The sequence below is a fragment of the Haliotis asinina genome, chromosome 11, assembly GCF_037392515.1.
Source record: "Haliotis asinina isolate JCU_RB_2024 chromosome 11, JCU_Hal_asi_v2, whole genome shotgun sequence".
In the NCBI taxonomy this organism is placed as follows: domain Eukaryota; kingdom Metazoa; phylum Mollusca; class Gastropoda; order Lepetellida; family Haliotidae; genus Haliotis; species Haliotis asinina.
The window spans coordinates 46,951,105-46,968,324 of NC_090290.1; the positions used below are offsets into that span (position 1 = coordinate 46,951,105).

General features: G+C 40.5%; 1 protein-coding gene across 1 annotated transcript in view; it reads right to left on the bottom strand.

Annotated features, from left to right (window-relative positions):
* Positions 1 to 17,220, bottom strand: part of LOC137256171 (secretin receptor-like) — a 148,341-nt gene that overhangs the window by 72,042 nt on the left and 59,079 nt on the right. Inside the window, exon 2 of the mRNA XM_067793876.1 lies at positions 8,533 to 9,256. Within this exon, the coding sequence (XP_067649977.1) occupies positions 8,533 to 8,604 (72 nt within the window). The 5' untranslated portion in view covers positions 8,605 to 9,256. The remainder of the gene's footprint in view (positions 1 to 8,532; positions 9,257 to 17,220) is intronic.

Consider the following 17,220-nt stretch of genomic DNA (forward strand, 5'->3'; position numbering starts at 1 on the left):
ATTCTTTTAGCACAAGTGTCATACATAATAGTGTCTTGTATTACCTCACCAACTTCTAAATGCCCTTGAAGAATTTCACTGCTGACTGTGTCGTTTATGCATTACTGAGATTACCTGGGGTAAAAATGAACGTTTGATAAGATGCAACAGAGGATCGAAATAATATCCCATTGCTATATTTTCACCTGCAAATACATCATCAGTCCTGGAGGGACTTAAATTAGGGTGACTGAAAATGGTTTTACACGTATTTGGCAAGTGTGCAGCAATATTATCTAGGCAGAGGACACCAGAAATGGGCGTCACACATCCCCATCTGAGGAATCAAACTCAACGAGAACGCTGTAACCACTGGGCTACTTTTTCCGCTCCGCTTTAGAAGAGGGTTCCCATCACAATGATAATAGTAATTAATTCATGACCACTTTTATCTTTATTATGATCACAACACAAACATTAATCACTGTACCGTTTTGTGAAGACGTCACGAAAATGATCAGAAATTTTATATCTATTGTATACTCAAGACTTTTATGTGGCAAAATCCGGCAATATTCCTCCAGGAATATGAACCAAACGACAAGTAACAAGTAACTAGTAACGTCCTAATTACAAAGGTTCTGATTGGTGCTTGTAGGCATATTACCTTCGATCAACCTTGTGCAACAATGTTGGGATACGCCAGTAAAGTATCAGTGGCTATTGACTTCCACAGATCAATGTATAGCGTCTGATTCGAACACAATTGACCTGATCCTTACCGTTGCAACATTGATCTTGTATGCAAACAATCCAACGTTTCCTTCATAACAAACCTATCACGAGATATCATATTTCTTGACATCTTTGTGCAAGGGCACTGACATTCGTGACAACAGTGTAAAGATAACGCCTTGGCCATAGTTGTCACAATAATCAATGTATTAATATCAAGTTCCTCTTGAACATGGGATTACGAAAGCGTGCACTGCGCGTGGTCGCAGCGAGACTTCACTCTCAGACATCACGTACGATATAACAATGCATGATTATGAATTTAGGATTCTCCATTCTTAAAAAATAACCTAAATGATCTTGGTTAGAATTGTCCCCAGTAAATCACGCAAGGCGCTTTAAAACAGTACCGGGCGATCAGAAATTTTACTACACACACTCATTGTTTACAGCGCTGCTGTACCAGCAAGCGGTTTTATTCAGGTGTCCAAAATTATGACATATCATTAGAGTTGGTCTGTCAAAAATTGATTTTATGTGTGTAAGTATTATAGTTTGTGTGAACTGAAACCAAACGGATCGCGAGTCTTGTACATCAACTAACCGCCCCTGCAGAAACCATGAAGAAATCCATCGGGATAGAATCCTCTGACTTATTCAGCCTGTTCCAACGAGCTGCAGCTCGGTGATAAGAGCACCTGTTGATATCTCAAGGTATGGATCGGAAAGGCCACTCCCAGGAGACAGCACCGTCTTGTGGACGTACGCGTCAAGAGTCTGTGTTGTCATTATGGACAGACGGACAGACAGACAGATTTTTATTCTCACCCCTGTTATACAAATATACGAACTAAATATGCACATATACACATCAGGGCCATTTCATATATACAGAATTATGAGAGAATTACTATTTAAAAAACAAAAACAAAACATGCATGTACATATATTTTGAGTAACAATACGTAAACGTTATACAATGCGGATTTTCTACTTTTTAAAATAGCATGGCTGGTTTTGGCAGCTACAAAACAGATATTGCTTTTGGATATGATAAACGCAGCTTTTTGTATATCAGTAAGATTATTAAAATTCTGACATAAACCATCGCAGGTATTTAAAAGACAAAAAACGTTCGTCTCTGTAAACCGGACAATTAATTAAAACATGACTATCGTCTTCAACACAGTGTTTATAATAAATGTATTTTCTGTCGGTAAGTAGGATATGATTATATCTAGCCAGAGTAATATCAATTGGTGCAGTGCCACACATGAACCTAGCAATATACACTTCTGCACGTCTGCTGTGACTTTACCCGTGCAATGTTGCATCCTTCTATCAATCAAACTGAATATCTGTGCATATTTAATTTTGGTAATTTTAAAAGTTAGACTTATTCTATCTTTGAAGAATCAGCTGTACCAGCTTGTTTCTTCAGTATTCCAGATGTCTCAAAGTGGTCTTTAAATAACCATCTCCAGAGGAGACAGAGCATCTGCCAAACTTACCATGGCGCAGGATCACGCGTTCTCAAAGATGATGACGGAGACGTCAGTTCTAGTCCACTACAACTCATAATATCTGGATCGGATGGTCAGGCTCGCTGACTTGGGTTGATTCATCGTATCCAAAATCAGCAGGTAGATGCTAATCACTGGATTGTCTGCTTCAGACTCCATTGTTTACAAACCGCTCCCATATTGCTGGGATACTGCGGCGTTGAACAACGCAGAACTCCAGAACTTACGTAGGGGCAATTCCTTTGGGTTATGATTGAAATAATTACAAACAGGTATCTACAGACACGTGTTTGTTGACACTAAACCTGATAAACATGCACTTGTTTTGCTTTGCCTAATCGGATTTATCGTCGGCTTAGTGTCCCACTGAATGAAACCTCTGTATTTACGAGAGGCTTGGTTTTAAGAGGTCAGGAAGCTACGTCAGTGACATCAGTACTCACCTTTCTGCATCAACTGAAGGAGACAGAAAACAATTATAATGAGTACCTAGCCTCAAGGAGGTGACCTCTTTGGTCACTGCACTTGAAATACTTCAATAATTAATCCCATGGACGTCCCTGAAGCATAATTGCATCTAATTGCTTCTCTGCTAGAACGTCTCATTCTGCCAATAATTATCGCTCAGTGAAGCGCGATTTATCGATACCTGAACCCGGCAGTGTTCGCGAACAGAACGAAACATTCTTTCTTTAACCTATTCAAACGGAACAAGTGATTTACACATTAGGATCATAGAAGTAGAACGATTAGTGTACTAAAAGAAATTATGATTATCAAAGATTGAAGGAGGAAAATCTTCAAGAAGAGACTCGGCCACTACATGCACCCCGAAGGTCAGCTCACAGTGCCCACTGTTATTCAGGGTACTGACTGGGTATTTATTAGGTAACTATAGAATGCCTTTAGTTTCTATTCCGCTAATCCGCAGCTGCTAATTAATCCAGAACATGCCTTGCAGGATCTCGAGTAGTATTGCCTTTGGACTCGATCCTGAACTTATATCCACTCCGAACCAAGTACTGTGATCTGGCAATGTTTCGAGATGGGTTGGGAATATTTGAATCCCTATTATTTTCCGGAGTGCGAGCACAGTGATGATAGTTCCCAATGTCGGTAACCACAGGGAGTCGGAAGAGGGAGAAACTGGTTCATTGTAAATGAGAGAATAATAAAAAGGCACATATAACGTTGTAACCTCATGAATTCTCTACAGGATGCAAGGAGGTCTTCATGCTTATGTTTCGTTCAAACAGACTTTTCCTCGTGAATGATAATATGACCATCCATTAGCAAGGGCTTAATTACGGAATATATGTCCACCATTGGTAACAGCTCCAATTCCACTAGGGTAATCTGTATATTACTCACTGACATTTTAAGAGTGAGCACGGTTTTACGCCGCTTTCAGCAATGTTCCAGTAATATCACGGTGGGGGACACCAGAAATGAGATTCACAGAATTTTAAGAGAGAGTGTCGGTGACCTAGTAGTGTTCAAAGCATTCGCTCCTCGTGTCGGTGAGTGGGTTTAATTTCTCTCATGTGTAGAATATGTTCATGGTGTCCGTCGCCGTCATATTGTTGAAATATTGCTAAAGTCGGCGTAAAGCCACAACCACTCACTTAAGGAGAGTAAATGAATACGTAAACCCTCAGAGATGGTTCACTGACGGCACACTATTGCCTAGATGACGTAATCCATATCATACGTCATAAACGGATGACGTCACATTTTTGTTGTTCACTCGTCAGGAGGGTGGGGGCATGGGTTGATGTACCCTCGATGTTTGGTTTGTCCCCTCGCCCTTTATGGTTATACGCCGGATTTAGCAATTATTCCAACAATATCACGACGAGGACACCAGAAACATATTCCATGGGCTGATGTACTCTCGATGTTTGTTTATGTCAACATAAACAATCGTCGAGGGTACATCATCCTACGGGTCCCGAGGGACTAGTGAACGACGTATATATCCTACCGAAAACCTCAATGTTACTTTTGACTGTTTGAACATAGGTATCGGATAGTATACTAACCCGTGTGAATCAAACGATTCGAACCTTCCATCTTGTTGCTTATTCCCACAGGTATTGTCTTAGTAAAGTCGCCGCGGTGTAACTGTCCTTAATATTCACGGGGATTACATTTGAACGTTTTGTCAAAATTTATTTATTGAAAGGCATGGCAAATTTTGTAGCCATCGCTAGTTTTTGCAGATGGCACAAGGGAAGTAGATTTAGAGTTATATCTCTTCCGCCTATTTGCATTCACAAAACATTGGAAATTTCCGTGCATCATGTGTGATTAAATGTTAATCGAGGTAAAGAAGTACTACCAGAGAAGTACCGAACAAGTTGCCATTGGCAGCGGGGTACATTGAAAATAGCAGAAGAGCGCTTAGCAGAAAAACGACATTTATGTGCGAGGAAAGATAAATAATGACGCACGTCATTGGCTTAAACAGACCAATGAGGAAGGTGAATCGGTGTTGCCTATGTGGGATATGAAAATGCTACCACTTCTCATAAAAATCCAATACAAACCCACATCTGAAGATTTAAGCGGTGGCAATACGTGTCACAATACAAAAAAACAAAAACAAAACAAAACAACAACAACAACAAAATACAAGTACACAAAGACCCCTCACACTTCACGAATTCCTTTTATCCCATACTTTGCATGAAATCAGACTGCGACAGTCGGTCTATGGAAAAACAAAAATAATACAGTTTAACTAATACTTTCTGGTCAATGATCGTAGAGGGAGTAGCTAACAAATATTGTAAAAATAAAACTTGTCAACCACATAGATCATCTTGTTACATTTCTTCGAAGCTCTAAATGTCAAATGTTAATGGGCAGCGTTCCTGACATTAGATACTTTACACGGTTAGATAGTGTTGTCTGTGGTCTACTTATAGTTGGGCACCACTTAGTACAAACACTGTTATCACACCTTTGGGACGTGTAACTATCACTCCGTATATCTGGAATATTGCGGCGTTAAACAAACAAACAAACAAACAAACTAACAAACAAAAAATCGTACGATTTTGTAGAACAAATTTGTAACCAAGTGTGCACATGCAAACACCGTCCTGTTGAAGCTGAAGTGACCGTTGAAAATACATGTTCTTCGAATTATACACAACCGCTAAATAATTACTCAGGACAGGACTCACGGGCACAACCGTAAGTTCGAGACAACAGTGGTCAACAAACGTGGACTACATACTGGACAGAACAAGACACCAATTGGTTTGGTGATTAAGATATCATGAATATATACAAGTGAGTGAGTTCAGTTTTAGGCCACAGCAATAATCCAACTCTGTGACGGCAGTTTGTGAATATTCGTGCCTGGAAAGGACAATCCCAAGACCTACAGCACAAGCATCGATCTACGCATTTGAGACACGATGACATGAGTAAACCATATCAACTAGCTTGACCACGTTACTCGACTTTTATGGCAAGCATGAGCTGCTGAGGACCAGTTCATGGGGTTTGCACTATGTATTAATTCTCCTAATTAAAAATGCAATAACGCCTATCCTCAATAGCGATGAAACAACACCTTATATGTCGCAGCAGTGACTGGATAAATATTCAGACGTGTCACTAATTCATTAACTGACTTAAGAAAGCTACAAGAATCCAACTGTTGCGAAAAACAGTAATCAGTAGGAGACGTTTATTTCGTCGAGTCAGTATGCGTACGATTTAGAGGGTAATATAGAAAATGGCATCTTATCAACATGAAAGTTATTAGTTGACAATATATTACCTTAAAATCTGTTTGACCCCCAGGTTTGTATGTTGACTCCCCTAAAAATTTGGAGGGTCAACTTTACCCGCTAGGAGGACCAAAGCATGAATAACAAATGACATATGCCCCCGGTCCCAACATATTTGAATAGAAAAATCATATGACGGTTACTTGATCTTTTTTCAGATTAATTTTGAATCGTTTCTGTGGAAGTCATGAAAAATGTAAATGTCACATATCTGTAAACGAAACACACCTCTCACTTTTGAGACTAAGTCCAATGCGTTTCCATGGAAACCGAGACAATGATAAATCACAAAAACCTGTAAATAGCAAAAGACACCACTTTCCGACTGATATATCTACCAAGTTTTGCAGATAAATATTGAACGGTTTTAGAGTTCTGCTCCGGAAACGAAGCTCATCTCCATGGAATCCAGGAAAATGATAAATGACAAAAACCTGTAAACAGCATAGGGCCCATCCATAGGTTCAGACTGTTATATCGATAAATTTTGTCTAAAATATTGATCGGTTTTTGAGTTATGCTCCGAAAAGAAAATGATTACGGACGGACGGACAGACGAGGCGTCGACTATATCCCCTGCATTACATGTCGGGGGCATAATAACAGCGTAAGGCTTAATTAAGCCAAAGACGTGTGTAAAAAGACTGCTTCCGCCCAAAACAATGCCCACCAAACACTTCGCACAGTATACGCCATGTTGCATTTCAGAAACATCTAAGGTAGTTGGGTGTTCCAAAGATCCATTTCGACCAATCGCAACTTTAATAGCATCTACTTCCCCATATCACAAATATGGGGGAAACCTGTTTGAGAGAGGGGAGATGAAATAAACGGGTAGACTTAAATTGAACAATGATCGCATGTATAAAATGTACACGAAGACTCGTGTCTCAACATTCTCCCAACATAATGACCATGGAGTTACCAAACCGCCAAACTCTTCGCACAGTTCATGACTAGTCTGTCTCACAGACCCTGAACTACATTATTTTCCCTAATGCTTAGCCCTTCCTGCAATAATAAAGCCCCGAATGAAGGAAATCCAGATTTCCCCAGAAGCCCCTGTGGCTGCTTTTCGATTTATTTGTTACTATCAAAATTATACATATTACGGATAAAGCTTTACTCTAAATTTATATATTTCGTTTCATTGACACCTAAAGCGCCTTTGGGGCATTGAGATTTCTTGTTTAGAGGAACGGTGGTATTGCTTCGTAAAACCTGGGAGAACGTTTGACCGAATGCGCTACTACGACAATGACCGTGTCATATGTGCCGCCTTGACAGTAGACTTTGAAGCTTTAATATTGACAGAAACTGTAATACCTCCATCTATAGTTAAATGGGGGCGGTGGGGTAGCCTAGTGGGCAAACCGTCTGCTTGTGACGCCAAAGACCTTGGTTCGATTCCCAACATTGCTACATTGAGTGAAGCCCATTTCTGGTGTCCCCTAGAGCGATATTGCTGGAATATTGCTGAAAGCGGCATAAAACCATACTCACTCACCCTGAAGTTAAATGGACCTCATGCGACATTTGGGAATAAGATACGGAACCCGATCTATACGTGTTTCATTTAGAACGTTCGCGTTATAGGCAGTCTCAAGTAAATGTAATGTTTAATAAAATCTAGATTTGCAAATTAATTAAACAATTCCAGAACTCAAACGGCTTAATAATATGATTAAAAGGTATAAAACACCTGAATTAATGAAAACAGATCATATATAGAGAGTACACGAATGTCACTGGTACCTGTGATTTGGGTTGTGAAAGTATAATTTAATTTAGCTGACCAAAGAAATGCAATGAAATTATCGAAATTTCGCAGTGTGAATATCTAAATGTATTTCATGAGTTCATGTTTCATATTATCTACTTTTGCAGGTCTAGAGTAACTGAGTTGTGTTTCACACAATTAATCATTCATCACGCCGATTCCAGTTATTTCGGGAAGACAGCTCAAGGTGATTTTTCAGATCATGGATCTTTGACATTTCTATGTAAGTACTGAAACCCAGGATCATAGATGGGTGTTGACACATGTATTGGAACTAAATTAATTAATGATGAAAACGATCAAAATAATTCACGACTGATCGGATAATAAATGACTTGACTAAACTTGTTCGACCTTTATGTGTAACTCTGCAACTTTAGTTAAATATAATTTTTATATATATGGTATAATGTTGCGTAGTACTCTTACCTTAGAATAAACCTAGAACACTAATGTAGGGTTGTTTTACTATAGTGTCAAATCTAACGAAGTTTCAAGTTTAACTTTCTTTTCTTCGCTCTATACAAAACATACTGACAGAAATTCTTCTATTCATCCTGAAAACAGTACTTCGTTAAGGCATTTAAAATGATTAAGTTCTTAATAGTGATACAGTCGTCGTAGATACGAAAGCTCGCTAAACTGGTTATTAGGAAAATAGTAACAATAAAAGCATAAAGATACAGTAACTGAATATAGTGTTTCTTACCTGTTGCGAGCTAACACCGTATCCGCCAACGGACCATAACAGGTAAATCCAACAAACCATTGAACCGTCCATGTTCGAATTGTTCCGTAATCAGTTTGGTAACTTGGACAAACGAAGGTGCTCCACAATTCCTCGAGATGTTTCACAGGACTCAAAAATGTAAAAAAATCCCGTGAACTGACTTCATCAAGGCTTCTCAGTCCAAAGCTGATTCTGAACAGCCGGAGTTCTAAAACACATCCGTCAGAATCACCAACTGCTGTGCTCGAATGAGAAATAAATACTACAAAAGGTTCAAGAAGCATCAAATGTTTGTTGTTCTTCACATTTGTGAACCAGAGAAAAACGTGTAAATAGTTCCGCAAATTGGAGATCTTTTAATCTTGTAAATGATGTCGAAAGTACTTGTTCGGCGAGAATCATTGAATGTTCCCTATTGACAATCACTACATCACATGTAAGTGCGTTCACCATCTGGTCGCTGCAGGAAATGTTCCATATGAGCCTCGCTGGCAATTATCGTCTGCTGAAGATATTTTGTGGCGATCCTCCGCGGAGCTCCACATCACACTGCCGCTATTGGCGGCGCGATTGCTCCGTACATCGTCGCTGCGGCCACATTCTCGCACATACTATCTGACACCGTGATGTTTGGAGCCAACCAGGTGCCCGCACGACACAAACCAGAATCAACACGGGGCAGTGTTAGGAGCTTGGAGATTACCTGCAAATGATTACAAATGAGTCGGGTGAAGATCAAAACAAGTCACAGTACATCCTTGTATTGTTGGGTTGTACGCACACAAAGTATCGCCACAGAAGACGACCTAGAATAACAAACAAGAGTTTCAATACATTTCACCACGCTTTATATTACAAAACACATATAATTTGCAGTGTTCGAAAACAAGTTGACATGATCGTCTTTCATGGAGCACCTCCTTAAAAAGGTTTCATTCATGAATGTTCTATGGAAAACTTAATATTTTGAAACGACGCTTTTTCTTCTCATGCGATCCCGTGAACACAATTATTATATTATAGGGAACTATTTATATATTACACACACCCAGGCAACTAGTACATGATCAAGATGCGCTGGTTTTTTACTCGATCAATGGATGTCGACGCTATATCAGGCACGCCATGTTATTGCGACTTTCCCATCTGTACGAGGTCTCACTGACTTGAAATCGTGCATTTTCTTTGTACTCGACGAAGGGACGAGTCCTAAAATGTCGCTATAGATTATTTGTTTGTTGTTTTACGCCGGATTCAGCAATATTCCAGGTATATGGTGGCAGTCTGTAAATAATCGAGTCTGGACCAAACAACCCAGTGATCAACAGCATGAGCATCGATCTGCGCAGTTGGGTGTTGACATCTGTTAACCGCGTCATCGAGTCTGACTACCCCATCCCGTTACAGCTGCCTTTTAAGACAAGCATTACTTGCTGAAGACCCTGTGTGCAATGAATCGGACGCTGTGTCCATATAAATCCTTAAAAACCGACGAGTTCTTGCATCGTCTAAATGAAAACATCAAAGTTTTACTGTGCGTTATGTTCCAGATTTTACGTTAGTCATGGATGCGTGATTTCCAGCTTATGACCAGAGCATCAAGTTTGTATTAGTTCCCCGTTGGTTGCTAAATAAATAAATAAATGCAATTACTTACCACCGTTAATAAATCTCTATTAACCGAAATAAATCGACAAACAGACTATAAAATAGAATCCTCACTTAATGATATGCATGAGAACCCCGATATTCGTATACTGTAAAATACAACTTCTCCACAATCAATACGATAACAGATCTTAAGGCTTGCATCTACAGACCCAACACACGGTTATCTATCTTATCGAGCCTTTTTACATGTTTAAATTACAACGGTTCAACTGAAATGTTATCTCGGCCACTTCCTTAAAAATAGCATCAAAACTGTTATTGAAATAGCACATCAGAAGGTATATATAGACCAAAGTTATCTGCAGATATTGAAGCGAAATGTGCATCTTATAACATTACATGATTTGTTAGGGCTCGATCGTTATCTTGTTACGACCTACCACCAACAAAGTAATATTTACATGAAATATACAGGCAAGTTCGGACCACCTTCCCACAATCAATGAAACGAACATGCAGTATTTATCCAATAAAGTTTTATATCTGTACCGCCCACCGTCAGTGAAATAGGTAATATATATCAAACAGACCTGTAAGTTTCTAGCTAACTTCAATCAAACGCAAGACATAAACATGTCTCAATTAACCCAAATAGTCACAGCCTCCCTAGATACTTATTTCATTATATAATCGAGAACGTTTCATCCGACGATAAGCTAATTAAAATTCCAGATTTTATGTAATTGCCTTGCGCGAACGCTAATCATTTTAACATGGATATATCATAAAACAATAAAACCAAACGAGGAAGGGTCTGGCTTACGGGCTAATAATTGGAAACATCTGTGGTGAATTGGGGGTATCTTATCTGACAATGAGCAGCTGCCGGGTGTGACGTGTGTGTATTGTTACGTGATCGACGGCTACGATACCGTTATCATCGGAGGTGAAATAAACACACCTAGAAGGGCCCCTGTATGATTACCCGTCGTGATAGTAGATAGGAAAATGGAACAGAAAGACAACACTTCCGGTTTTGCTACTTCTAAATGTCCAGTTCTGATAGGTTTTATTTGCGTCTACGGGCACCTGTTACTGGGACTGCTTGGATCACCGTGTCAGACACTGTTAAGTTCTTGACATTGAAAATAAACTTTGCTCTGGAGTGTGGTGATGAGATTAGGATAGTTTGGCAGAAAATAAGAGGCACTAAATTGTGTTTTTGTGCCATGTGTTGTTCAATTTCAAAACATGCAAACAAGATTGCGCTCCGAGCAAAATATAGATACCCTGCTACTAATTCCGTCCGACAGATTGGACACCGAGCAAAATATAGACCCCTGCCACTAATTCTGGCCGAAACAGGCGTTTACAGTTGCATAACTCAGTGCTCATGATGTCAGTCACTGGATTGTCTGGTCAGTTTAGCTGGTTCATAGATCGCTGTCGAAAATATTTGTAGTATTGCAGAGAACGACATTAGAGAACACAAACAGTCGAAAGCGCTCGCTCTCTCGCCTATTACACACACACACACGAGCACGCTAAAGCATACTCGTAATGGATTGTGAAATTTGGGGTGAATGAGAATGGCAAATAAGTCACTTTAACAAGATATCAGCAATATAATCAGAAATGAGCCTTTGGAGGAATCGAACCCAATCCTTTCCGTCAGCAGCGAACGCTTTAACTACGAGGCTACCCAACCTCAGCCCGACATGACACACACCATGCATTGGAGATTAGTAGATCGGGTGCTAATTTTACATGTAAACTACTGAGGATAAGATAAAATATAACAAATTCGTAAGTCAGGATAACCGGTGATGGTAGTTCTAAGCCGCACAGAACAACACTCACAGCAGAGGACACCATAAATAGGCTTCACACATTGTGCCTTTGTCAGGAATCGAACACGAGTCATAGACGGGAGGAGTGAATACTTTTACCATTAGGCTAACCCACCACCCCCTGCTACACAGTGGTGTGTGAGTGAGTGAGTTTAGTTTTACGCTGCACTCAGCAATAGTCCAGCCGTATGGTGGCGGTCTGTAAATAACTGAGTCTGGGCCAGACAACACCGTGATCAACAGCATGACCAACTATCTTCGCAATTGGGAACCGATGACATATGTCAACCAGGTCAGCGGGCCTGACCATCCGGCCCCGTTAGTCGCCTCTTACGACAAGCAGAGTCGCCTTTAATGGCAAGTATAGGTTGCTGAAGGCCTATTCTACCCCGGACCTTCACGGATCTAAACGGTGGGCATGGGAGGGCATTGATCTACAGAGCATAAATGTTAACTTGCACTTTGTCACATTTCCGGCATTCATCGAAGGCTACAGGAAAATAGTCATGCAGTCTTCGATCGGAATTGTAACCATAGATACGTCTAAGGAAATTATGTTGACTTTATAATTAAGTTGTATTAACGGTTCCTGACCCTCAAGCAGTCTCGCTAAAATCACGTAATGGTTAACATGATGTGGTGGCATATCGTTTATGGTTACGAAAGAACAATAATTCATCCGACCAATCAGCGCGTCTCTAAGGGTGCCGTTGCAGAAAGCGATTGAAGCTGTAACTTAAACTTAAAGCAATCATAGCGTAGTCTGTCTCACAGTCCATCAACGGCATTATTTTCTCTGCAGCCTTGCCCTCTCTGCAATGCTGAAGCCGTAAATGAATCAAGTCTACATATCCCTTGTCATCCTTTTCAATTTACAATAGGTTTGTTTGTTGTCTGCCCACAGACTTAGTCTTGTCCTTGCTTTAATTGCTTTGAACAAATAGCACTCTGATGGAAAAATGATTATGCAAAGAATGCACATCCCTAACAGGTTCTCGAGTCAACACATGACTCAGGAGGTTTTATTACACGTATAACCTCGAAAGCTTAAAAATATTGTTGGTCAGCTGCTGTTTGTGTTTCTAAATCATGCACTAAATATGTCTGTAGCTCCAGCGCAGTTCCATTCCCAAATCACAACAACAGAGCTCCCTACAGCGATGAAGACAACTAAAGCGCTGCGCAGAGAACATGGATTTGGCCATGCTTTCATCGTATCTAAATTGCAGAAATTGCTTGTGGGCTTCTCGTCCGGATGATTTACAATCTACTAATTGTCGACCTGATTTAATTTGAAGCCAGTACTCACCAAACCCTAGATCAAAACAAAAATGCCTAGGTCGCATAAATCAGCCATGTTCTTACCCAGAGTTCCTTGCGCCTAGCTCGGTATCTCACATCGATGCCTCACGCCGCTTCTAGATATGTGAACTTTCATCATCTGTTTTATTTCCAACCTGTCTTCATATTTAGATAAGAAAGACATGTTTGATTTCGTAACACGGGAGAAACTGTATAAACTGTCCGTGTGCCATCACCGAGACCCAGAGGATAGCTTCCGAGGCGACTACTTTGATGGGTGCAGCTATGTCGTTCTTAGTTCACTGTCGGAGTTATAGAAATTTATCTGTCTGTCTGTTATAACAGCAATTGAACCGCACTGGAATCCAGCGATAGACCCCGTCTATACATATGTCATCGTAATATCAGCTTTGTTCTTGCATGAAACCTCTGGACGAGGTATACACATACACATCATGAACCTCTATCGCTGGATATGACCAGGAGAAAATACGAAATTTTTACAGATTACCAGATTACTTGTAAACAATAATTCAGAACCTGTCGACGACCCGACTGTCTAATACGCAGACCTCCGAACGACAGTCAAAACCATCGTTATTCACTTACTGTAGTGCAGAGATGAGTGACTTCTAGTTTTACGTCGCTTCTATGACTCAACCAGACACCAGAAATGGGTTCCACACATTGCATCCATGCATTGCCCCCTCGCCCGTGGCTAGTAAAAATCCAGTCGGGCAAGTAACTCTAAACAGTCACTGGCCTGACTGGCGTGTGAATATTTTCATAGGATCATTTTGTAAATATATCGCTCTCCGCGACTTGTTAAGTTGTGACTCACTTTCCAAGATTACCGTCTGATTAAAATGCTCATCATATTATCAGTTTAATGATGAAACGCGTGTCTGCATTCACGCGTGTCTGCTATGGTTCAATTCCAGGAATCGGCAGCCTGACTGGAACAGTTTGGAACCTACTTCGCATATCCATGTGAGGAATCGGACACAGGTCAATACCACGGTCGGGATCACCAGAAATCGCTTCCACACATTTTACGATGACATGTGAAAGCGAGTCTGACCACCAGATCCCGTTAGTTGCCTCTTACGACAAGCTTGCGTAACTGAAAACTAATTGTAACTCGGATCTTTGAGGGTCACGACAAAGAACTTTTAAAAATTGATAGCTTCTCCTTAAGCAAAGAATATGTTCTGCTAACACCGCAGGAAGATATGATGAGACAATTAACCTTCTCGCGCGACGTGCACAGGTTGGATTGAATACTCCCCAGGGAGCTGAGAGAGGAAATAGAGTGCACACTGATCCATTGACCGGGGTAGAAATGCAATCCATCATGGCCTTATTGCATTTTGGAAGTTTTTAATCGGAAAGTGCGCTGTTCATATGATGAATATATAGGCTATAAACAGCAGCCTGATGCACATTATATGCATGTAACATCCTTAAACCGGTTGACACAATTTATCACTAGCACTCTGACATAATACGGTAACAAGTCTGAGAATAGATTTTTTTCGGATCCCATTAAAGGTAGACAACTCGGTGCTGTACTTCAGCGAACAGAACAATCACAGGGTCCACATGAAACAAGGAATTTGTTAACTTTCAAATTTTCTCCAAATCAGGGATCGATCGCCATCCTGCGGTTGATGGTGTTGTGCGAGAGACTAATTAAGAACGAGGAAGTGATGTTCTGTATCGCTATGCATGGACCCTCGACGATACCGTTGCAATTGGTCTTCGGCAACCAAGGTTTGTTAAATGAGGCGACCAACGGGATCGGGTGGTCAGGAGCACTTATTTGGCGCATATTATGCAATTCAAAGTTGCGGAGGCCGATGATTTCAGTCACTGGATTGTTTGGTCCAGACTCGACCATATACAGAGAAATTGTGGAGTGCGGCGATAAGCAAGCAAACAAGCAGAGCAATGCGTGGTCTCGCACTGGGATCACACAACGCCAACGTCAGCGTCAACGTCACCGTCAACATCAGAGAATACCCAACCTCGATTATCCGACGAAACAGTTTCCTTTGGACATGAAAGGCAACTAGACGTTTACAATAATTATATGGGAGAGTATGGCTTTACGCAGCTTAAAATTAGTAGTATTTCAACAATGTCACAGCGTTGGCACCAGATATGGGCTTCGGACATTGTACCCATGTGTGAAATCGAACCCGGGTCTTCAGCGAGGCGAGCAGGCGCTTTAACCATAAGTGTGCCCAACCGCCCCTACAATTATATGGACGGATAACCGGAAATCATTGATAACGTCAGGTGTTCACGGAAACGGTAAGGATCGTCAAATACGTTATGCCTGACACAACATGTTGAAAGACGTACTCCATATAACAATGCATGTTGAAATGTCGTCATCATCAAAACCCAAGACAGTGATGGATCAACCTTCTTATCTTGTGAATGATGCTATTTAATTATGATATTGTATATTTTGGATGACGCCATTGTAACGTCATTTTGAGTCTGGTTTGTAAAACATGAAAACATTTTGATATGAGCGAGATATTTTCTGATTAGTGATAGCAGGGACTTGGTGATGTCACTTCGTCATTGAAGCTGCACGGACAAATGGGTTCTGTTACATGTCACACACGAAATAACAAATAAGTCATATGATATATTTTTATGATACTCGGTGGTTCTATATTTCTACTTCATTTGGCGACAGGAAAGGTTTCTTTTAAATTCGATCTCCTATTGCAACACAATATTTTACTGGCGGAGTTCGCGAATATGGTTGTTTTTATGTACGTCATGCGCACAGTTGCCCTTAAAGCCTTATGTATTCGGAAAGTTCCAATCCTTTTTATTCTAATCTTGCAACTTCGACACTAAAATGTCCGTGTTGGAATTTAAGTGAAAGCATTATATCGATATTCCATTTATCGACCATTTGTTGGTCAGCTCATGACGTGTTTGGCAGCTCAGCGATACAAACTATTGCTTGAAGACAAAAGGTGAGTGAGTGCGTGCGTGCGTGCGTGCGTGAGTGCGTGAGTGAGTGAGTGAGTGAGTGAGTGAGTGAGTGAGTATGGTTTCATGTCGTTTTCAGCAATATTCCAGCAGTATCGTGGTAGGGGGACACCAGATATGGGCTCCACACATTGTTCTCGTTAAGTCGAAGACCGATTTCGATTCCTCACATGGGCACAATGTGCGAAGGCCACTTCGGGTATCCCTCGCCGAGATAGTACTAGAAAATAGCTAAACGTGGCGCAAAACCCAACTCAACCTTTAAAAAGGTTTGGCAGTGCTACTTTAAAATGATATGATGTTTCATATTTATGCTTGACAACACCACATCACGACATCTCCGAACATTGGGATCATATTTCCAACCAATACATGAACAAGTACCACTTTGAAGACAGTCTGTCGGCATCAGGGTTCTCGGAGGAATTGAACCACCGTAAATATTCTTTATATGACAGTCTTATTTTTAAGCAACATGGAATTTGTCATCTATACAAAACATGCACAAAATGGTTACTCGCTGTTAATCATTTGCCGGTTTCAGCTTAATGGACTGTCCGTGTTTCTTAAGGTCAATTTGGACATCTGGACAAATAATATGTTGAAGCCTTTGCCACATTGAGCCACACGTGAGATCTATACAGTCAACAGTTTTGGTTCATGTCAGAGGTACTCATTTGGGAATGAAGTAGATCTGATTTACCATGATGCACGTATTGTAACTTTATAAATTAATGGCATGCTCTGACGTCAGATATAGAAATGGTGTTGCATGGGTATGCTTAATTTCATACGAGTATATTTTAGAGCAGTTGGAACAATGGCACATCACATCTTTTATTCTTTTATAAAAATGAGTGAACGGGTTTGGTTTTACAATACCCCA